This window comes from Pelophylax lessonae (genome assembly GCF_965119305.1).
Source record: "Pelophylax lessonae genome assembly, chromosome: 1".
In the NCBI taxonomy this organism is placed as follows: domain Eukaryota; kingdom Metazoa; phylum Chordata; class Amphibia; order Anura; family Ranidae; genus Pelophylax; species Pelophylax lessonae.
In genome coordinates this window covers 297651591-297677024 of record NC_138768.1, presented here as the reverse complement: position 1 = coordinate 297677024, position 25434 = coordinate 297651591, and the positions used below count along the sequence as shown (strand labels likewise).

Here is a 25434-nt window from a genome sequence, read left to right as displayed (position 1 = left end):
AATTAATGGGTGTTTCCCTTTCTTTACTAATAGGAAGGAATAAACTGGACTTTACTAAATGTATTGGGGGGAAGGATCCAACATTTGTAACCTTATCTTGGGCTTCTTAATGACTGATTGGAGACACCTATTTGAATTAATGAGGACTTGGTAGATTTATAATTGATGTTAAGGATATACAAGTCTTTGTATGGGTTTAAGGATTTAGATGTATTCAGTCTGAGGAAGGGCGTCATCTTAGTAGCCCGAAACTGTTACTTGATGAAATACTCTGTAATTGTACTGGGTCTCTCTCATTAATGTGACAACACTGAAGAAATTACACTTTGCTACAATATAAAGTAGTGAGCATACGTACCAGCTTGTGTACCAGTGTAAATTTGCTGTCTCCTCAAAATAACTCAAAACTCAGCCATTATTGTCTAAACAGGCTGACCCCCAACCCCTTCAACCTCATTTCCCAAAGACCACCTCTGGATATGATGCTGAGCACGTGCACACAACCCCCCTTGGTGGACCATGGTGAGGCCTGTTCTGAGTGGAACCTGTCCTGTGAAACCGCTGTATGGTCTTGGCCACCGTGCTGCAGCTCAGTTTCAGAGTCTTGGCAATCTTCTTATAGCCTAGGCCATCTTAATATAGAGCAACAATTCTTTTTTTCAGATCCTCAGAGAGTTCTTTGCCATGAGGTCCCATGTTGAACTTCCAGTGACTAGTAGGAGAGTGAGAGTGATATCAAATTTAAACACACCCGCTCCCCCATTTACACCTGAGACCTTGCAACGCTAACGAGTCACATTACACTGGTGAAGGAAAATGGCTAATTGGGCCCAATTTGGATATTTTAAATCAGGGTGTACTCACTTTTGTTGCCAGCAGTTTAGACATTAACCACTTGCCGACCAGTCACGTTGACTGTACTGCGGCAAAGTGGCTTGTTCCCGTCCAGCGACGTCGCTGGATTCCTCCCCTTGTGGGCGGCGCACGCGCTCCCGCTCTATCCAGTCACAACGGGAGTCGGGCCAGGGGAGGAGCGGCGGTGATAACCGCCGCTCTTCCCCGGTCGTCGGGGAATCGAGTTTGGAGATCCGCCCGCTTTGTTTACAAGTGACAGACAGTGACAGATTGCAGGGTTCAGCATAGCTGAACATGCGATCTGTCCCTGTGTCACTCAGTCACCTCCCCCCACACACGTTAGTAAGCACCAGGCATACATTAACCCCTCCCTCTCCAATAAAATTAACCCCTTGCCTGCCAGTGTCATTTTTACAGTAACAGTGCATATTTATAGCACTGGATTACTGTAGTAATGTCACTGGTACCCCCAAAAGTGTCAAAAATGTCAGTTAAGGGTCCGATCTGTCCGCCGCAATGTCGCAGTCCCGCAAAAAAAAAAAAAAAAAAAAAAAAAAAATTGCAGATCGCCGCCATTACTAGTTAAAAAAAAAAACACCAAAAATGACAGAAATCTTTCCCTTAGTTAGTAAACGCAATAACTTTTGCGCAAACCGATCAAAATACGCTTATTGTGATTTTTTTTACCAAACATAGGTAGCAGAAAACAAATTGGCCAAAAATTTAAAAAAATAATAATAATAATAATAATAATAATAATAATAATAATAATAATGTTATTTTTTCAAAATTTACGCCCTTTTTTGTTTATAGCGCAAAAAGTAAAAATCCCACAGGTGATCAAATACCACCAAAAGAAAGCTCTGTTTGTGGGGAAAAAAAGGACGCAAATTTCGTTTGGGTACAGTGTCGCACGACCGCGCAATTGTCAGTTAAATTCACACAGTGCCGAATCGCAAAAAGTGGCCTGGACGTAAGACAGCAAAACCCTCCGGTGGTAAAGTGGTTAATGGCTGTGTTGAGTAAATTTTGAAAGGACAGCAAAATTACACTGTCATACAAGCTCTACACTCACTACTTTACATTGTAGCAAAGTGTCATTTCTTCAGTGTTGTCACATGAAAAGATATAATAAAATATTTACAAAAATGTGAGGGGTGTACTCACTTTTGTGAGATACTGCAATATATATATATATATATATATATATATATATATATATATATATATATATATATATATATATATATATATATACATATATACATACATACACACACACACATATACACACACACACACACACATATATATATATACATACATACACACACACACACACACACATACACACATATACACACACACACGAAGACTCTGGAGAATAAAATAGCGGTCGTTGCAATATTTTTTTTGTCACACAGTATTTTTTTTCTCTATTTTATCAAAATTTTCTATATTTTAGAACTTTTTTTTTTTAATAAAAAAAAAATAAAAAATCTGATCACTTTTATTGTTGTCACAAGGAATGTAAACATCCCTTGTGCCAGTAATAGGCAGTGACAGGTACTCTTTATGGAGGGATCGGGGATCTAAAAGACCCCAGACGCCTCCATTGCACTTCAAAGTATTCAAAATGCAGAAATCAGAAAAGATAGCAATGTGGAGCTCCCCAACTGCCCAGACTACATGGGGAGCAGTGGCAAGATTGTTTGGGACTTGGTGTCACCCTTATTCAGAAAGAGGTACCATTTATTCGTGGACAATTGTAACACAAGCGTGCCACTTTTAAAGTCATCTTTTTGATTTTGGAATTGGCGCATGCGGCACCGTGTGGCCTAAATTGCCGGGACTTCCCCAAACGGCTTGTAGATTCCGGACTCAGACGGGGAGAGAGCCTGCTTGAAGTGTAATAATTTGCTCGCAGTGAAGTGGAGGGAAACAAAGCGTCAGGGAAAAAAAAAAAAAAAGTGGACCCTTCCTAAAATTCCAGGAAGAGATCATCACAGCCCTTCTGTATCCAGAAGGTGCTGTGGCCCAAATTCACAACCCAGATGGAGTGAGCCGGCTGCATGAGAGGCATTTTCCGGATGTCCTCTCTAGTACCCCTGCCCAAAGAGCACCCCAAAGAAGATGCTGTGTTTGTAGAAAGCGCGGATATAGGTGTGACACCTGCTTTTTTTTTGTCCTGGCCAACCTGGTCTCTACATTGGGGACTGTTTACCACACACTAGTAGAGTATTAGTATAGGGCAGGACTCGACAAACCCCAGACGCCAGGTCACATTTGCAACTACAATTAGCAACCTGGTGCATGGGCTACACTGCGGCAGGTGTCTAGTCGCCACACACCCCAAGTTTCCCCGCGAGGTGCGGGTGTCTACCGGACACCCACAAGTGCTGTGCGACGTCCCGGACAATGCTTCCTGTATAGTCCCAGCTCCGTCCCGTCATAGGCGGAGTGAAGTCAAATGCACTCCGCCTGTGAGGAGAGATACAGGAAGTATTGGCTCTGCATTCTTCCTCACAAGTCACATGTGCTAGGGGTGCAACTAGCCCCCAGCCCATAATTATAAATATCCCAGCATGTACTGTGTTTGACTCCTTCCACCATGGCCACCTCAAATCACTGAAGTGGCCATGGTGATTGGAGTTGTTCCTTTAATATTTTTCAGAAGAAGTAAACCAAGTACACATGGGTCGAATGCCAAGCAACATCAACCGGTTCATTAAAAAGTGGCCGCCATTGGGCCTCTGTGTATGGCAGCCAGTCCGACAGAAGCTGGTCATTCGGCATGCATGAAAAAAAAAAAAAAAAACTGGCTCCTAACTAGGGATTGACCGATTATCGGCAAGGCCGATATATCGAGGGCCAATATTGACTTTTGCTGATATATCTGTGTCGGCCCTGGAACTGGCCTATATTCCAAATATTGCTCATGTGGGTAAAATGATGTCAAATAGCATAATTCCGTTTACAAATGTTATTGAATATGCCACTCACGTACAAATTAAAGATATAAGCAAAGAAATTACATCACTTCCGGGTACTGGCGCCAGATTAAAAAAATGACGCATTCAAAACAGCCAAACTTGGCGTTTTGAATGCTTTTAAAGTACAGAGGAGGGGTTTGGGGTCTTTAAGACAAGGAGTACCTGTCAAGTGATAAAAATAATTTTTTTTTTTAGTATGAAAATATCGGCCGATACCGATATGCATTGGCCAAAATATCGGCATTGGTAACGAAAAAAACAATATCGGTCGATCACTACTCCTAACTTTTTTATCTGGCTCCTAGATTTAAAGCAAATTTAATCAAGCCCTAGTATAGGGTACAGCACGACACAGTCTAGAGCACACTTTTACACAGGGTCTGGAAAGATGTTGGCTATCGCATTTTGGAGGGACCTGAGCCTAGAGCAGTTTTTTACAGTTACAAAGAAAAAAAAAAAAAAAAAAATTAAGAAATAAAGTCAAAAATAGTTGTTATTTTGAGTTAATTTTCTGTTCTTACTCTACTTTTCTACTTTTACTGTACTTCATAATATACTGTTATACTCAAATGTTTTATTGTTACTGTTTTTCATTGTTAACCATAGTTTTCTTTTCAGATACCACCATTCTACTGTTTTATTGTTAACCAGGAGGTGATTTCACCACCGCAGTTAAAAAAAAAAAAAAAAAAAAAAAAAAAAAAAAAAAGGGGAAGAAGAGCATATATGGCGAAGCATAGGGGATGGGGTGGACACAGAGAGCGGATCTCCCCTATGCTTCGCCACATATTTAACACTTTTCTTGGCAGAGATTTCTTCATCGATCGATACGAATGGATGAACCTGCCATGTTCTTTTTTCCTTCAGCCCATGGGCTGAAAGAAAAATAAAAAAAAAAAAAAGAACATTGCATGTATGCCCATAATTAGAAGTGGGTGGCTGCTGGGAGGTCTAATGGTGGTGATATCACACACTTGCTGGTAATGTTTTTTTTTTACAGCCAGTGGTCGGCTTTCATGTAAAAGCAATCCTAGCAGATTAGCCGCTAGACTGCTTTTACAAGCAGTGGGAGGGGACTTCTCCCCCCTCCCGCCACCTTTCACGGTTTCTCTGGCTCTCCTGTCCCACTGGGTAACCCGAGACTGCAGCCAGTGGTTCCATCAGCTGACCATAGAGCTGATTGGAGACCAGAATGGCTCCAATCATCTCTATGGCCTAAGATATCGGAAGCTACAAGCATTTCATGACTTCGGTTTTATCAGATAGAAAACAGCGCCATTGGGAAATCGGGAAAGCATCTTATCATACCAATCTTGGTGTGGTTAGATGCTTTAAGGACAGCAGAGAGATCTAGAGTCTAAGAGACCCCCTTTTTTTTTTTTTTTTATAAAAAAAGTGGGGGAGGAGTACCTGTCACTACTTACAGTATCATTTAGATCACGAAAAAAAAAAAAAAGTGCAGGGGTGATCAAATACCACCAAATGCAAGCTCTATTTGTGGGGGGGGGGGGGGGGGAATGACAGATTTTGTTTGGGGATTCAGCATTGCATGACTGCACAATTACCAGTTAAAGTTACGCAGTGCCAATTTGCTAAAGAAAAGAAAATCTGGTCATTAAGGGGGTAAAACCTTGCGGTCCAGAAGTGGTTAAAGTGCTAGTCCACCCTAAAACTCAAATCTCTGCATCTATAGACATCCACAATGTAACTCTAACCTCTGAAGCCCTCTAAAGAGGAAATCAATATACATACCTTATTTTAAGCTGATCCTCCCCTGCCTCCAGCGGCAGAGGAGACAGCCGACAACGGCTGTGAAATGAATAAGAAGTGACGTCACCCATTGACTTACTATAGGGCTTTCGTTGTCGGATGTGTCCTCTGTGTATACTGATTTCTTCTTTACAGGGCAAGATAGGTTAGTGTTACACCGTGGAGGTATATAGAGGCAGGGATTTTAGTGTTAGGGTAGACTTCTCCTTTAAGCTATTTATCATCACTAACTGTTCGAGTCCATGTGATCACTCATAATAGCAGTCATAATTATACACCTTTACCGTTTATTGTAATAATTCCAGAATGACTCGAATAATTACCAAACGGGTCATCTGTGACCAAGTTGGTTTCCAGTTCTACAAGTATACATGCTGACTGTAAAATATTCAGCACATACATATTGTCTGTGACATTTCTGCTTTGACGTATGACAAAAAGGAGCACACCTCTGAATCATATGGATCCTCCCAGATTACTAAAAATAAAAGAATGGACTGGAATATATATATATATATATATATATATATATATATATATATATATATATATATATATACACACACACACACACACATACATATATACACACACACACATACATACATACATACACATTTTTTTTTTTAAATGCTTTTATGTGTGACTAAGTATATGTGCGTTTATGTGTATAAGCCTAAGTATGCCCAGTAGGCTTTGTTTTGTGCCGTATATAACAAACACTTAATAAAAGGAATCTAAAAAAAAAAAACACAGACCAGAAGAAAGGACTGTCACATTGTGGAGATTTCCAGGCACAATAGCAGTCTATAGAGCGGTGCCATTCACTCCAACACACCAGTAACACATTATTGTTCCACATCTGGCACAATGAGTCTTGTGATCGGGTAACACTTCAACTACCATCACATTGAATTAAATCAGACAAATGTATCAAGGTGAGATGCAGAAGAGAAGTCTTTAACATAACACACCTTAGGGCTCATTTACACTTGTGCCACCTTCTGTAAAGCAATCCATGAGTGATAGGTTTTCAGAGGGCATTTGACAGGCACCTGGGTGACACTATATCACCCCCTGCTTTAACCCTGTAAACCCACACCACTGCACATGGTTGCAGCTTGCTAATGGCGCAGCTCTATACACTTCCATGGGTTGCATGCGGTGGGGATACTGCCCGCAAAACACAAACAGGGGGTATCATTTTTGCTGCAGCACATGTAAAATCCCCTCCAGCCGCTGTGTTAGATTTAGGCCTGGTTCACATCTATGCAGGTTGAAGTTTGCACATTCCAGGAGCATTTTGCGTTCTTCAATACACGTTTTTTGATCCAATGAAATCTACGGAACCAAAAACCAGAAAAAAAAAAAAAAAAAAAGTCCCTGGCCCTTTCCATAAAATGCACAAATGTGAACGCAACCCATAGGAAACCATGTTACACGGACTGTAGTGTGTTTCTGCAAAACTGAAAATGCACTAAAAAAAAAATGCATAGGTGTGAACCAGGCCTAAACAGCTCAACCACCTGAATTTACTGCCCTACGGCCACACGTGTCAATTAGGTCTATAAACCTATTCGCGCCAGCCCCATTGGGAACATAGACAAGGCATTTGCTTTATGTTCAACATACTGCATTGGTGTATGTCGAAAGAGTTAGGACAGGTTGCATTTGACTGTTTCGACACAATACACCGCACTGCAATGTACTGCGATGGATAAAAGTTGAAGGAGTATTTTTTAGATTTCAATAAAGGTTCATAAAAAAAAAAATATATATAAAAAAGAGAAGACGGTGCGTTGTGTATAAGCAACCTGATGCATTGTTACAACACAACGCACATCAGCATGAGCAAGTTATACAAAGCATAAAGCACACCTACTGATGTGAATGGGACCTTGTGGGGATTTTCTGATGACATTACCAGGAAGTCTAAAACCCCATTCACACTAGCGCGACTTGTCAGGCGACTTGGTCGCCTGACAAGTCGCGCTCGGTCGCTCGCCATTGAATAGTACAGGACCCGTTCTAATAGGAGCGACACAAGTCGCTCCGACTTAGAAAAAGGGTCCTGTACTACTTTGGGGCGACCTGGAGGCGACTTGCATTGACTTCAATGATATTCACAGGTCGCCCCACCAAGTCGGGTCGCTCCTGTCTGAACGGGGTCTTAAGCTTCATTCCCACAGTTGATTAGGGCTGTACGCCATCAATAACAAGCATAGTGTGTTGCATTCCATCATGGACAGAAAGGGACCCCTATGTGTCAGGTTAAAATACATTTTCATGCATTGTGGTGTGCTGCGTTAGAGACAAGGGGCATCGTTGCAGCCCTTTGAGTCTACTCATTTCCTGGCTGCTGACCCATTGGCTTCAAAACTTCTGACCCAGAATGTGTACACATATCAGGAAGGTTTGGAGTCCTTTTTCTGCATCCTTCTGTTGAGTCAGCCTAAAAAGGTACCAGAGGGTCACTGTGATAGCCAGGCAACTAGCATTATCAGAAAGATGTTAGCAATGGCCTCCTTGTTCCTCTAATGAAAGTTAAAACTCCCAATGATGACTTGAAGATTACACCCATCTCTTTGTACCTAACTTACCGGGTCTGCCCTTCAGCCATCCCGGCAGGAGGAACTTTACATGCTTCAATAACTGATCTTTTCTCTGCTCAAACTATCCCAATAGGAATAATCGATTTATAGTCACAACCCAACTCAATATGCCACATGTGGGAAAGGTGATGTTGATCGATATTTGGAAGATACGATTGTACGTTACTCAATCCCAACTCGGCTTTCGCCATGCAATCTCATATCCCAATTGAAATAGGATTTGTGACCAAAGCATCTCAGCGCTGCCGATCGATGCAAAACATTGCATAATTTTCCGCACTAGCTGATCAACTCAGCTTGATCAATTCCAAACAAAAATGGGTCCAAATCAATTGGAAGGTAAGTTATAGCTATCTGAGGGTTTGCAGATTTGATCACTTTGCTCAAATCACACATCGATCAGATAATAAAATCAAAGCATGCATATATGGCTACCATAAGGCTGGCCACACACTCTAGAATTTCTCTCATTCAGCTATGCTAAACAGTGTGGAGGGAGGAATCTCCACTGCCGGCTATTGCATTCTGACAGCTGGCACCCACAGATGTCAGAACATCCAAACAGTGACTGCACCAAATCAGAAGCAATCACTGTATGCCAAACAATTTTCAGATTGGAGGAGCTCAGGAGGACTGGTGCCAATAAGGCCTTCCATGGCTCAAATTTCAACTGGTCCATAAGGATGCAGCCAAAACCATGGAAGGCCAGCTTATCTCTACAGGATTGTTTCCACAGAGAATGCAGCAGAAAGAGTGAGACTCTTTCTGGAGGAGAGATGGTGAGATCTTACCCTTGAAGCAGTGCTGTATTTTGGCCTAGGCCGACAAGGCCCAGGCCTAGGGCAGCACTTTGCAGGGGGGCAGCAAAAAAGCTGCCCCCCTCCACCTGAGACTCTATTGGCCACTGATTGCAAGAGCCGCCTCTCTCACCCCCCCCTCTCTCTCACCCCCTCACACCCCCCTTCTCTCTCTCTCTCATCCCCCCCCTCTCTCTCTCATCCCCCCCCCCCGTCTCTCACCCCCCGTCTCTCTCTCACCCCCCTCTGTCTCTCTCATCCCCCCTCCTCTCTCTCATCCCCCCTCCTCTCTCTCATCCCCCCATCACCCCCCCCTCATGAGATTTCATGGGTTCATGCTGGGACTTGTAGTCCTTCAATTTTTGAGGGAGTTACATCCGTTAAAAAGGAAGGAGTGGGGCAAATTTACATAGGACGTGGAGGGGGCGCTCAATTTTAGTCTTGCCTAGGGCAGCACAAAATCAACATACACCACTGCCTTGAAGACCTTGCAAGATAAAAAGACCCTGGCCGCCAATTCAGCTCACCAGCCACTACCCAATTGTCATTATGTGGACTGACCCTTTAAAGTGGAAAGTCTAGGCTGGATCAAACTTTGACAGGTTCAGCAGGATCCATCGACCGACTTCAGCACAACCAGCCTGTTGGTTTTTTTTTAAGTTTGACCACTACTAAAAAAAACTCCCACTGTCAGAATACAAAAGCGCAGCAGGAGGGATTCCCCCATGCACACTGACTGTGTTGATGGGGGAAATCAAGCAATTTACTTTCAATCAACAATTGTATAACGTATGGCTTGATTAAGCCTAAAACTGCTCCCACCCCTCTTTTTACTCCTATTCCAACTTTCCCATAGAGGGGAGCTTCTTATACTTGTCTATTTTGGGGTCACTCAGGTCAGATCACGTTGATTGGCTCCCAGCGGCCAGCTTCAACAACGGATGTCCCATAGTAGACCTATGGGTGATGTCACCACCCAGGTATTCCATCCCAGGGGCGTAACTACAGGGGTTGCAGGGGTTGCAATCGCTTCCGGGCCCCATGCTCCAGGGGGCCCGGGAGCAAACCAGTGGGTGAACTTCCAGGATCTCAAAGGTCACACTTGCGACCGGGCACTGGCATTGCACCACTGTGGGGAGGCCCCAAGATTGCAGGAAGGGGGCCCACTGCAGAACTTGTGAAAGGATCCTGCTGCGGGGCCATGCAACGAGAGTAAAGAGCCCCAGGATCAGTGGGAAGAGCCCCGGGCTTGAAGGGAAGGGCCCCGGCCAGGGGTCTGGGGGGCCCTTCATGGTTTCTTGCATCGGGGCCCTGAAGATTCTAGTTACGCCTCTGTTCCATCCGTTATCAGTACTCTTTCCTCTTCCCTGAAGCTAGCCGCTGGGGAGATCACATGACCAGACTGGAGCACTCCGAGAATAGGCAAGTACAGTAAAACCTTGGATTGCGAGCATAATTCGTTCTGGAAACATGCTTGTAATCCAAAGCACTCTTATACCAAAGCGAATTTTCCCATAAGAAATAATGGAAACTCAGATGATTCATTCCACAAGTCCTTCAGTTTATAGTCTATATACAAAGATTATAGCAATGTGATAGGTTGTGTAACCATAAAATGTCCATCCACAATATGCAGCCTTCCCAAGGGGATTAGAAGCAAAATCTAGCAGAGCTACAGAATATAAGAGAGATGAGAGGCGCCTCTAAGTGTAGCAATATGGTTACATTTAATGAAGGTTCAACATTTAGCAACTCACATGGTTGATGATTAAAATAGGCACACCTAAGTATGCAGGCATTCGGGGTAAAGCTGTCCACATAGACCATCTTCTGAACCACCAACTCTCACCACTGTCAGTCTGCAATCATGACCGGGAAGAATATCCTGCAGTAGAGTGATCTGAAAGTGAGGCTTTGAATCACTCGTGGAGTGCAGCGGGGAAGGGATGATGAAGATGGCTGTGCAGAAGATGATCTATGTGGACAGCTTTACCTCAGATGCCTGCATACATAGGTATGCCTGTTTTAATCAACCATGTGAGTTGCTAAATATTGTACCTTCATTAAATGTAACCATTTTGCTACACTTTAGAGTCTCCTCTCTTCTTTTTTATACATGACGCTACTTGTATATCAAGACATCGCTTGTATATCAAGTCAAAATTTATTTAAAAAATGTGCTTGTCTTGCAAAGCGCTCTCAAACCAAGTTACTCTCAAACCAAGGTTTTACTGTATATACAGCTTCCCCTTAAGGAAGGGCTCGGCAAACTCCAGGCGCCAGGTCTAACATGTTTTTTGAAAAAAAAAAAAAAAATCCTTTAAAATCAATTTAAACCTCAAACCCATTAAAAGCGGCTAGTGAGAGGTTATGGGATTAACCACTTGCCGACCAGTCACGTTGACTGTACTGCGGCAAAGTGGCTCGATTTACTCCTCCCCTTGTGGGCGGCGCTCGCTCCCCCTGTTTTCAGTCACAGCGGGAGTCGGGCCAGGGGAGGAGCAGCGGCGATCGCCGCTGCTCTTCCCCGATCGTCGGGTAATCGAGTCCGGAGATCCGCCCGATCTCCTAAGTGACAGGCAGGGTCAGATTGCAGGGTTCAGCATAGCTGAACATGCAATCTGTCCCTGTGTCACTCAGTCACCTCACCCCACACATGTCAGTAAGCACCAGGCATACATTACCCCTCCCTCTCCAATAAAATTAACCCCTTCCCTGCAAGTATCATTTTTACAGTAACAGAGCATATTTATAGCACTGATTACTGTAGAAATGTCACTGGTACCCCCAAAAGTGTCAAAAATGTCAGTCAAGGGTCCGATCTGTCCGCCGCAATGTCGCAGTCCCGCAAAAAAAAAAAAAAAAAAAATTCAGATCGCCACCATTACTCATTAAAAAAAAAAAAAAAAAAAAAAAAAACACACCAAAAATCGACAGAAATATTTCCCTTAGTTAGTAAACGCAATAACTTTTGCGCAAACCAATCAAAATACACTTATTGCGATTTATTTAACCAAACATATGTAGCAGAAAACAAAATTGGCCATTTTTTGGGGGGGAATTTCATATAAAAAAAAAAGTGAAAAATATTGTTATTTTTTCAAAATAAAATGCTCTTTTTTTGTTGATAGCGCAAAAAGTAAAAATCGCACAGGTGATCAAATACCACCAAAAGAAAGCTCGGTTTGTGGGAAAAAAAGGACGTCAAATTACGCTTGGGTACGGCATCGCACGACCGCGCAATTGTCAGTTAAATTCGCACAGCGCCGAATCGCAAAAAGTGGCCCAGACGTAAGACAGCAAAATCCTCCGGTGGTAAAGTGGTTAAAGGGCGATTTCTGCAGATCAACGTTAGAGAAATACACGGGAACACATGAAAGTAAATCAAGAAATCCCAACAACACCATGAAAAAAAAATCTCTTCAAGTCACTTTTAGGGTTACGCTGACCATACAATCTTTATACAAAACTTGAGATTTACCAAAGCCTACACAATCTGTCTCACCAATTTTCAACCAGGCAGGTCCTTGCACTACATCATTTCCATATAATGGCCATAGATTCTTTCAATCATTTTTTTTTTCCCTTTCAATAATTGTGCGATTTCTTTGAATACAAAAATCGAATTCACAAACAAATAGCCACTTGGCCTGGATAGAAAATGATTATTTTGCATTGATTGTCCCCATTGACATACTTTGGTCCGGAATACAATCGTATTTTTATCGATTTCGAGATTACATTGTGGAAACAGAGAGGCAATCAATAGCTTGCAACCATAAATGATGATTGTATTTTAACTATTATCTGAAATCCACTTCCTATCGAAACAGATTGATCAGTAAGCACTTTCTAATTAATCACAGCATGTACTGTATGGCCACTATTATGCTGACCATATACTATACAATCTGATTGTATAAGATCGACCATCAACTATGTAATACAGGAGCATATAATTCTAAAGAAGCCCAGTAACTGCAAAGAAAATTGTACAATCAGATTGTATAGTGTATGGGTAGCCTGGGATCCTCTGGGACATGAGCAGCAATGATGGCCATCAGATGCCTAGCAGTGTCACCTCCCATATGTACTATAGAAGGTTTGGGGGGAAGTCTCTCCCTGGGAAAGTATCGCCATGTCTTTCTGATACTGATTATCACAGTATGACTTACCGAAGAAGGAAGGCAGATGAGACACGGAGTCCAGGAAACTGACCGTATCGATCTGCTTGTCGGCAGGTAATGGCTTGAACTGGTGCAGGAGGAGTAAAGCCATCCTGGGGCCTCTGTACACTGATCACCGTCCACCGGTAAGTCACCCTCTTCCCTTCTACCCGGGCAAACACGGAACTGTACAACTCAACTCTCTCCCCATGCAGCTGACTGCCGGGGGCGGAGCATTCAACTCGCGTCCTGTCCAATCAGCGAAGGCCGTCTCGGTCTATAGGACCCGTGTGCTGCGAGAACGCCAATCATCTCGGCAACGCCAGGAATATGGAACGCTTTTTGGCCAATCACGCGAGGGCTTGAGAAGCCTGGCCAATAGGCGTGCCGGTCTACAGTAGAGCAGTGACAGCTTTCAGGAAAGTGAATTAATAATAAAGTCTAAGATGAGAGAGAGGTTCGCTTATCAATTATTTACCCTGACTTTCCACAGACTTTCCAAGCTGTCCTTTGCAGGGTCACACATTGAACTTTACAGCTGAACTCCAGACACAGGACCTTTCCTTTAATGCTGAACCCCAGACACAGGACCTTTCCTTTAAAGCTGAACCCCAGACACAGGACCTTTCCTTTAAAGCCAGACTTGTATAAAGTACTCTAAATTTCTACTTGAGTAAAAGTAAAAGTGCTTGATCAAAAAGTGACTTGAGTAGAAGTGGAAGTGCTCACAGAAAAAGTTACTTAAGTAGAAGTACTAAAGTATTCAACATTTTTTTTACTTAAGTATTGCAAGTAGTTTTTTCAAAAAATTTGCTACTTAAGTACTAAAAGTAAAAAGTACCAGTAGTTTTGAAAAAAAAATTCTACTCAAGTACTGAAAGTAGAAGTACAAGTACTGTGTTATGTAGTTATTAAAGAAAGAAGTCAAAAGTTTGAACATCGTATTGTTTTTTATTATTTCAAATGATTTATTCAAATGATTAACCTGTGTTTGTTAGTAGTTTCTTGATGCACTTTAAGCGCTGTAGCATCATTTATTTGTTTGTTTCATATTTTCTTTTTAATGGAAAGATTTGGAATAGCAGCTTTTATTATACACAGCCTTTATTTTCGTATGCGCTGATTTACAAATGACATTATACACATTTTTTTGAGCTTTATGCAACCTGCCATCTACTGTTCTGGCAGTGGTAATTTTTTTAAAAGTAACGAGTAACTATGCAGCACAAAAAAAAAAATACTTGAGTAGAAGTATCGAAATCATCAAAAAAATGTAGTGAAGTAAAAGTAGAAGTAGGAGAAAAAAATTCTACTCTAGGAAAGTACAGATACCGCATTTCGGTACTTAAGTACAGTACTTAAGTAGTTCTACTTCGTTACTATACATCTCTGTTTAAAGCTGAACCCCAGACACATGATCTTTCCTTTAAAGCTGAACCCCACACACAGGAACGTTCCTTTAAAGCTGAACCCAGACACAGGACCTTTCCTTTAAAGCTGAACCCCAGACACATGATCTTTCCTTTAAAGCTGAATCCCAGACACAGGAACGTTCCTTTAATGCTGAACCCAGACACAGGACCTTTCCTTTAAAGCTGAACCCCAGACACAGGAACGTTCCTTTAAAGCTGAACCCCAGACACAGGACATTTCCTTTAAAGCTGACCCCAGACACAGGACCTTTCCTTTAATACTGAACCCCAGACACAGGACCTTTCCTTTAAAGCTGAACTCCAGACACAGGACATTTCCTTTAAAGCTGACCCCAGACACAGGACCTTTCCTTTAATACTGAACCCCAGACACAGGACCTTTCCTTTAAAGCTGAACTCCAGACACAGGAACGTTCCTTTAAAGCTGAACCCCAGACACAGGACCTTTCCTTTAACGCTGAATCCCAGACACAGGACCTTTCCTTTAACGCTGAATCCCAGACACAGGACCTTTCCTTTAACGCTGAATCCCAGACACAGGACCTTTCCTTTAAAGCTGAACCCCACACACAGGAACTTTCCTTTAAAGCTGAACTCCAGACACAGGAACTTTCCTTTAAAGCTGAACTCCAGACACAGGACCTTTCCTTTAACGCTGAACTCCACACACAGGACCTTTCCTTTAACGCTGAATCCCAGACACAGGAACTTTCCTTTAAAGCTGAACCCCACACACAGGACCTTTCCTTTAAAGCTGAACCCCAGACACAGGACATTTCCTTTAAAGCTGAACCCCAGACACAGGACATTTCCTTTAAAGCTGAACCCCAGACACAGGACATTTCCTTTAAAGCTGACCCCAGACACAGGACCTTTCCTTTAATACTGAACCCCAGACACAGGACCTTTCCTTTAAAGCTGAACCCCAGACACAGGAACGTTCCTTTAACGCTGAATCCCAGACACAGGACCTTTCCTTTAACGCTGAACCCCAGACACAGGACCTTTCCTTTAACGCTGAATCCCAGACACATGAACTTTCCTTTAAAGCTGAACCCCACACACAGGACCTTTCCTTTAAAGCTGAACCCCAGACACAGGAACGTTCCTTTAAAGCTGAACCCCAGACACAGGACCTTTCCTTTAAAGCTGAACTCCAGACACAGGACCTTTCCTTTAAAGCTGAACCCCAGACACAGGACACTTCCTTTAAAGCTGAACCCCAGACACAGGACATTTCCTTTAAAGCTGACCCCAGACACAGGACCTTTCCTTTAATACTGAACCCCAGACACAGGACCTTTCCTTTAAAGCTGAACCCCAGACACAGGAACGTTCCTTTAAAGCTGAACCCCAGACACAGGAACGTTCCTTTAATACTGAACCCCAGACACAGGACCTTTCCTTTAAAGCTGAACTCCAGACACAGGAACGTTCCTTTAAAGCTGAACCCCAGACACAGGACCTTTCCTTTAACGCTGAATCCCAGACACAGGAACTTTCCTTTAACGCTGAATCCCAGACACAGGACCTTTCCTTTAAAGCTGAACCCCACACACAGGAACTTTCCTTTAAAGCTGAACTCCAGACACAGGAACTTTCCTTTAAAGCTGAACTCCAGACACAGGACCTTTCCTTTAACGCTGAACTCCACACACAGGACCTTTCCTTTAACGCTGAATCCCAGACACAGGAACTTTCCTTTAAAGCTGAACCCCACACACAGGACCTTTCCTTTAAAGCTGAACCCCAGACACAGGAACGTTCCTTTAAAGCTGAACCCCAGACACAGGAACGTTCCTTTAACGCTGAATCCCAGACACAGGACCTTTCCTTTAACGCTGAACCCCAGACAAAGGACCTTTCCTTTAACGCTGAATCCCAGACACATGAACTTTCCTTTAAAGCTGAACCCCACACACAGGAACTTTCCTTTAAAGCTGAACTCCAGACACGGGAACTTTCCTTTAAAGCTGAACTCCAGACACAGGACCTTTCCTTTAACGCTGAACCCCAGACACAGGACCTTTCCTTTAACGCTGAATCCCAGACACAGGAACTTTCCTTTAACGCTGACCCCAGACACAGGACCTTTCCTTTAAAGCTGAACCCCAGACACAGGAACGTTCCTTTAAAGCTGAACCCCAGACACAGGACCTTTCCTTTAAAGCTGAACTCCAGACACAGGACCTTTCCTTTAAAGCTGAACCCCAGACACAGGACATTTCCTTTAAAGCTGAACCCCAGACACAGGAATTTCCTTTAAAGCTGACCCCAGACACAGGACCTTTCCTTTAATACTGAACCCCAGACACAGGACCTTTCCTTTAAAGCTGAACCCCAGACACAGGAACTTTCCTTTAACGCTGACCCCCAGACACAGGACATTTCCTTTAAAGCTGAACCCCAGACACAGGACCTTTCCTTTAAAGCTGAACCCCAGACACAGGACATTTCCTTTAAAGCTGAACCCCAGACACAGGACATTTCCATTAAAGCTGACCCCAGACACAGTAGCTTTCCTTTAATACTGAACCCCAGACACAGGACCTTTCCTTTAAAGCTGAACCACACACACAGGAACTTTCCTTTAAAGCTGAACTCCAGACACAGGACCTTTCCTTTAAAGCTGGACCCCAGACACAGGAACGTTCCTTTAAAGCTGAACCCAGACACAGGACCTTTCCTTTAAAGCTTTACCCCAGACACAGGACATTTCCTTTAAAGCTGAACCACACACACAGGAACTTTCCTTTAAAGCTGAACCCCAGACACAAGACCTTTCCTTTAAAGCTGAACCCCAGACACAGGACCTTTCCTTTAAAGCTGAACCCCAGACACAGGACCTTTCCTTTAAAGCTGAACTCCAGACACAGGAACTTTCCTTTAAAGCTGAACTCCAGACACAGGAACTTTCCTTTAAAGCTGACCCCAGACACAGGACCTTTCCTTTAATACTGAACCCCAGACACAGGACCTTTCCTTTAAAGCTGAACCCCAGACACAGGAACTTTCCTTTAACGCTGACCCCCAGACACAGGACATTTCCTTTAAAGCTGAACCCCAGACACAGGACCTTTCCTTTAAAGCTGAACCCCAGACACAGGACATTTCCTTTAAAGCTGAACCCCAGACACAGGACATTTCCATTAAAGCTGACCCCAGACACAGTAGCTTTCCTTTAATACTGAACCCCAGACACAGGACCTTTCCTTTAAAGCTGAACCACACACACAGGAACTTTCCTTTAAAGCTGAACTCCAGACACAGGACCTTTCCTTTAAAGCTGGACCCCAGACACAGGAACGTTCCTTTAAAGCTGAACCCAGACACAGGACCTTTCCTTTAAAGCTTTACCCCAGACACAGGACATTTCCTTTAAAGCTGAACCACACACACAGGAACTTTCCTTTAAAGCTGAACCCCAGACACAAGACCTTTCCTTTAAAGCTGAACCCCAGACACAGGACCTTTCCTTTAAAGCTGAACCCCAGACACAGGACCTTTCCTTTAAAGCTGAACTCCAGACACAGGAACTTTCCTTTAAAGCTGAACTCCAGACACAGGAACTTTCCTTTAAAGCTGAACTCCAGACACAGGAACTTTCCTTTAAAGCTGAACTCCAGACATAGGACATTTCCTTTAAAGCTGAACCCCAGACACAGGACCTTTCCTTTAAAGCTGAACTCCAGACACAGGAACTTTCCTTTAAAGCTGAACCCCAGAAACAGGAACTTTCCTTTAAAGCTTAACTCCAGACACAGGAACTTTCCTTTAAAGCTGAACCCCAGACACAGGACCTTTCCTTTAAAGCTGAACTCCAGACACAGGAACTTTCCTTTAAAGCTGAACCCCAGACACAGGAACGTTCCTTTAAAGCTGAACCCCAGACACAGGAACGTTCCTTTAACGCTGAATCCCAGACACAGGACCTTTCCTTTAACGCTGAACCCCAGACAAAGGACCTTTCCTTTAACGCTGAATCCCAGACACATGAACTTTCCTTTAAAGCTGAACCCCACACACAGGAACTTTCCTTTGAAGCTGAACTCCAGACACAGGAACTTTCCTTTAAAGCTGAACTCCAGACACAGGACCTTTCCTTTAACGCTGAACCCCACACACAGGACCTTTCCTTTAACGCTGAATCCCAGACACAGGAACTTTCCTTTAACACTGACCCCAGACACAGGACCTTTCCTTTAAAGCTGAACCCCAGACACAGGAACGTTCCTTTAAAGCTGAACTCCAGACACAGGACCTTTCCTTTAAAGCTGAACTCCAGACACAGGACCTTTCCTTTAAAGCTGAACCCCAGACACAGGACATTTCCTTTAAAGCTGAACCCCAGACACAGGACATTTCCTTTAAAGCTGACCCCAGACACAGGACCTTTCCTTTAATACTGAACCCCAGACACAGGACCTTTCCTTTAAAGCTGAACCCCAGACACAGGAACTTTCCTTTAACGCTGACCCCCAGACACAGGACATTTCCTTTAAAGCTGAACCCCAGACACAGGACCTTTCCTTTAAAGCTGAACCCCAGACACAGGACATTTCCTTTAAAGCTGAACCCCAGACACAGGACATTTCCATTAAAGCTGACCCCAGACACAGGAGCTTTCCTTTAATACTGAACCCCAGACACAGGACCTTTCCTTTAAAGCTGAACCACACACACAGGAACTTTCCTTTAAAGCTGAACTCCAGACACAGGACCTTTCCTTTAAAGCTGAACCCCAGACACAGGAACGTTCCTTTAAAGCTGAACCCAGACACAGGACCTTTCCTTTAAAGCTTTACCCCAGACACAGGACATTTCCTTTAAAGCTGAACCACACACACAGGAACTTTCCTTTAAAGCTGAACCCCAGACACAAGACCTTTCCTTTAAAGCTGAACCCCAGACACAGGACCTTTCCTTTAAAGCTGAACCCCAGACACAGGACCTTTCCTTTAAAGCTGAACTCCAGACACAGGAACTTTCCTTTAAAGCTGAACTCCAGACACAGGAACTTTCCTTTAAAGCTGAACTCCAGACACAGGAACTTTCCTTTAAAGCTGAACTCCAGACATAGGACATTTCCTTTAAAGCTGAACCCCAGACACAGGACCTTTCCTTTAAAGCTGAACTCCAGACACAGGAACTTTCCTTTAAAGCTGAACCCCAGAAACAGGAACTTTCCTTTAAAGCTTAACTCCAGACACAGGAACTTTCCTTTAAAGCTGAACCCCAGACACAGGACCTTTCCTTTAAAGCTGAACTCCAGACACAGGAACTTTCCTTTAAAGCTGAACTCCAGACATAGGACATTTCCTTTAAAGCTGAACCCCAGACACAGTACCTTTCCTTTAAAGCTGAACTCCAGACACAGGAACTTTCCTTTAAAGCTGAACTCCAGACACAGGACCTTTCCTTTAAAGCTGAACCCCAGACACAGAACCTTTCCTTTAAAGCTGAACCCCAGACACATGAACTTTCCTTAAAGCTGACCCCCAGACACAGGACCTTTCCTTTAAAGCTGAACTCCAGACACAAGAAATTTAATTTAAAGCTGGACCCCAGGCACAGAACCTTTAATTTAAAACCAAACCCCAGAAACAGGACCTTTCCTTTAAAGCTGACCCCCAGACACAGGACCTTTCCTTTAAAGCTGAACCCCAGACACAGGACCTTTCCTTTAAAGCTGAACCCCAGACACAGGACCTTTCCTTTAAAGCTGAACTCCAGACACAGGAACTTTCCTTTAAAGCTGAACTCCAGACACAGGACCTTTCCTATAAAGCTGAACCTCAGACATAGGACCTTTGCTTTAAAGCTGAACCCCAGACACAGGAACTTTCCTTTAAAGCTGAACCCCAGACACAGGAACTTTCCTTTAAAGCTGAACCCCAGACACAGGAACTTTCCTTTAAAGCTGAACCCCAGACACAGGAATTTTCCTTTAAAGCTGAACCCCAGACACAGGACCTTTCCTTTACAGCTGAACCCCAGACACAGGACCTTTCCTTTAAAGCTGAACCCCAGACACAGGAATTTTCCTTTAAAGCTGAAACCCAGACACAGGAACTTTCATTTACAGCTGAACCCCAGACACAGGAATTTTCCTTTACAGCTGAACCCCAGACACAGGAACTTTCCTTTAAAGCTGAACCCCAGACACAGGAACTTTCCTTTAAAGCTGAACCCCAGACACAGGAATTTTCCTTTACAGCTGAACCCCAGACACAGGACCTTTCCTTTAAAGCTGAACCCCAGACACAGGACCTTTCCTTTAAAGCTGAACTCCAGACACAGGAACTTTCCTTTAAAGCTGAACTCCAGACACAGGACATTTCCTTTAAAGCTGAACCCCAGACACAGGACCTTTCCTGTAAAGCTGAACTCCAGACACAGGAACTTTCCTTTAAAGCTGAACTCCAGACACAGGACCTTTTATTTAAAGCCGAAACCCAGACACAATACCTTTCCTTTTAAAGCTGAACTCCAGGCACAGGACCATTTATTTAAAGCTGAACCCCAGGCACAGAGCTTTTTATTTAAAGCTGAACTCCAGGCATAGGACCTTTCCTTTAACCGCTTAAAGACCAGCCGCCGCAGATATACTGCAGCAGGCTGGCTCTCCTGCGCAAACTGCCGTACCTGTACAGCGGCTCGCGGGATCGGGTCTTGGGCGCGCGTGCCACTGGCGGCGCGATCGCTCTCCCGCTTTCTAGCCCTGCAGCTAAGCAATGGGTCGGGCGGCCGGTGATCGCTGCAGGGACTGACAGAAGGCGGTGTGCCATTGTAAACACGGCACACTGCTCATCTGTCACTGATTGAAACAGGGCTCTTGTGTTTTTGTTATTTTGAAACACAGGAGTCCTGTTTCCATCCACCAAGTCTGGCCCCCACACAGTTAGAATCACCGCCTAGGTACACATTTAACCCTTTGATTGACCCTGGTCTTAACCCCTTCCCTGCCAGTGTTATTATTACAGTAACAGTGCATATTTTTAGCACTGATTACTGTAGTAATGTCACTGGTCCCCTCAAAAGTGTCAAAAATGTCAGTTAGGGGTCCGATCTGTCCGCTGCAAAGTTGCAGTCCAGCCATTACTAGTAAAAAAAAAAAAAATGACAAATCTTTCCCCTAGTTTGTGGACGCAATAACTTTTGCGCAAACCAATCAAAATACACTTTTTTTGGGATTTTTTTTACCAAAAATATGTGGCAAAATACAAATTGGCCATTTTTTTTTATTGGGAATGTTATATAGCAGAAAGTGAAAAAATACTCCTTTTATATCTCCATAGGAATTATCGATCTATAGCGTACAACCCATTTGGTCGATATGTCACACACTGGAAATTGGATTTTGATCAACAATTGGAAGATACAAATGCAAACTATTGATATGTTTTCACCATGCAATCTCATGATCTGACGGAATGAAATATGATCAAATTCATGACCAAATCATGCCAGTGCTGCCAATCCATGCAAAAACAAATGATAAATATCTGCCCTGGCCAATCGACTAAATTTGAGTCTAAATTAAAGTGTAATTAAAGGCAAAACTTTTTTTTTCGTTTTGGATAAAGTGGAGATAGATTAGAACACCTGTCAGTTTTTTTTTTTTTACTGTTTGCATCCCCGTTAAGGACATTCCGCCTCCCTATTTGTCCTGTTTACCATTATCATTGAAAGTGAAAGTTAAAAAAAAACAAATTTTGGGTTGTCCCCAGAAAATTAATAGAGAGGAAATCTTTCAACGGGGACACTAGTTCTGGAGACCTGGGGTTCGCCAAGGAATTCCCCTAATTTACAGGGATTTCCTCTCGCTTCCAGTTTGGCTATGGGACATGAAGTGAAGGGAAACCCCTGCAATGGGACACAGATGGCAAAACAAAATCTGACAGAGGTTATAACTCTCCCTAATGGCCCGTACACATGATCCAAAAATCGGACAAAAAATACCGCTTTCGAAGCGATTGTATGATAATCTGATCGTTAGTACAGAGCTTTCGAGAGCCGATGACAGTTCATCCAATATTATCCAATCAAACAAGCATGAAAATGTTTCTTAGACTATACCAGATTGTACGGTTTTTGTTTAGGCCCCTTTCACACCTGTTGGGACTTGTCCTGCGACTTGGCACTGCAAAGTCGCATGACAAGTTGTACCCTATGATTTTCAATTAATATCGTTCAAATCTGTGCGACTTAAAGTCGCAGCAACTTCAGGGTAGTCCATGCACTACTTTGGTCTGACTTTGATGCAACTTGAGGTCCATAGACCTTAACCACTTAAGCCCCGGAAGATTTTACCCCCTTCCTGACCAGGGCTTATTTTGCGATTCGGCACTGCGTGACTTTAATGGACAATTGCGCGGTCGTGCGACACTGTACCTAAACGAATTTGACATCCTTTTTTTCCCACAAACGGAGCTTTCTTTTGGTGGTATTTGATCACCTGTGCGATTTTGTGATCTTGCGCTATAAACAAAAAAAGCGTCAATTTTGCAAAAATAACAATATTTTTCACATGAAATTCCCCCCAAAAAAATGTAAAAATCCAAATTTTTTAACATTTTTGGCCAATTTATTTTATGCTACATATGTTTGGTAAAAAAAAAATCGCAAAAATCGTATTTTGATTGGTTTGCGCAAAAGTTATCGCGTTTACTAACAAAGGGAAAGATTTTTGTCATTTTTGTTGTTTTTTTTTTTTAACAAGTAATGGCGGCGATCTGTGGTTTTTTTGCAGGACTGCGACATTGCGGCGGACAGATCGGACCCTTGACTGGCATTTTTGACACTTTTGGGGTTACCAGTGACATTACTGCAGTAATCAGTGCTATACATATGCACTGTTACTGTAAAAATGTCACTGGCAGTGAAGGAGTTAACTGTATTGGAGAGGGAGGGGTTAAGTGTGTCCTAGGGGCGTGATTCTAACTGTGATTGGACATGGCTGCTAGTGTAAGAACAGAGATCAACGGTCCTACATAGTAGAACCGTCTGATCTCCATTCTTACACAGGGAAGAATGACAGGCGGCTTTGTTTACATCAGCCGCCTGCCTTTCTTCCGGTGTAACGGACAATCGCGAGTGCCTGGCGGACATCGGGTCCGCCGTGCACACGCGTGGGGGTGGCAGTGACCGCGCGGGAGCGCGCCTCCGGCGGCGTGCGCTCACTCCCTAGAGCCTCACAGGCTAGCGACGTAGTACTACGTCGCTTGCCTGTGAGGGGCTGACCGCCGCAGTAAATAGTCGTGCGGCGGTCGGCAAGTGGTTAAGATTACACAGGCATTGCTCCAAGTCATGTCCAAATCGCATTAAATTTGCGTGACTTTCAAGTTGCACAAGTTTGAAAGAAGCCATAAGGCTCGTACACACGATAAGAAAATCAGAAGTAAAATGTCATCCGACGAATGATCTGCTGATTTTTGGATCATTAGTATGGTGCTTTTGACAGTCGATTACGAATTTGTCGCTGTATGTAAGACACTGCTGCTGTGTTGTCCAGATGTAGCAGGACTGGCTGACCCTGTATGTAAGCAGCAAGGTGGCTATGAAAACTGCCAGAAGTTCCAGAATTTTGGATACTAGTGGTGTTCACAAGTGGCACCCCACCCCGCTGCGCTGGCATCTGTGGGTTGAAAATTCCCATCTGCCCTGCAATATTCAAGCAGATTATCCACAAATGCGGGCATCCCCAAATGGATCTTTTTGCTTCATCAACCAATTACAAGGTGAGCTGGTTCCTCTCACGCTATCCACATCCATTGGCAGAGGGGACATCCTTGGGTTGCGCAACTGGCCTACAGTATGCCTTCCCTCCAATTTCTCTGATCTTGAAATTTCTGAAGAGATTGTTGGCAGAGAATCTGACTGTTATTGCAATATTGCCTTACTGGCCTAGTAGACCATGGTTCTCACTGGCAATGGATTTCAGCATGTGCCATCCTATCACTCTGCCAGTGACTCCTCATCTTCTGTCGCAGGGAAAAATCCTGTATCCACATCCATCACGACTGGCCTTAGCGGCCTGGAGATTGAAAGGCAGGGGTTACAAGAGTTAAGATGTACTCCAGAGGTTATTAGACCTTTACAGAGTTCTAGAAAGGGGTCAACCAATTCCATATACTCCAGAAAATGGGATAGGTTCACAAGCTTTGCAGCCGGACATCAGTTTGACCCCAGTGACCCAAATGTGTCTCAAGTCCTGTTTTTTCTGCAATCCGGATTGGATTTGGGGCTCAGCCTTAGTTCGCTTAAAGTGCAGGTTTCAGCCATATCGGCTTTTACCCAAAAGAAATGGGCAGCAAGCCCTTTGGTGGAGAGGTTCATGAGAGCGGTACTCAGACTACACCCTCCCAAGAGAAATAGGTTCCCTCAGTGGGACCTTGCAATAGTTCTCAATTTTCTGGCAAACCCTCCTTGTGCTCCTACAGAAGATTGTTCGCTATGGGACATAACCCTAAAAACTGCCTTTCTAATACCCATAACTTCAGGGGGAAGAGTGTCGGAACTTCAAGCGTTATACCATGTTCTTCCCAGACAGGGTTGTGCTGAGACCAGTAGATCAATTTGTCCCAAAAGTGGCTTCAATATTTCACCTCTCCAGCAGTGGTGTATTTAGGTTTTGTGCTGCCCTAGGCCTGACTAAACTTGGGCACCCCTAATTTAAATATGACCCACCCCTTCCGGTAAAGGCCCCACCCTTTCCTGTTTATGACCCGCCCTGTCATCTGTAAACCACAGACCACAACCACAGTCTATCAGTGCCCATCAGTGCAGCCTCATGAGTACCCATAAGT

At 43.7% G+C, this 25434-nt stretch overlaps 1 protein-coding gene across 1 annotated transcript in view; it reads right to left on the bottom strand.

The window, feature by feature from the left end:
• GLTP (glycolipid transfer protein) overlaps window positions 1-13430 on the bottom strand; it is a 91355-nt gene extending 77925 nt beyond the window's left edge. Inside the window, exon 1 of the mRNA XM_082243918.1 lies at window positions 13203-13430. Coding sequence (XP_082100044.1) covers window positions 13203-13305 — 103 coding nt within the window. The 5' untranslated portion in view covers window positions 13306-13430. The remainder of the gene's footprint in view (window positions 1-13202) is intronic.
• Window positions 13431-25434: the final 12004 nt, after the last annotated feature.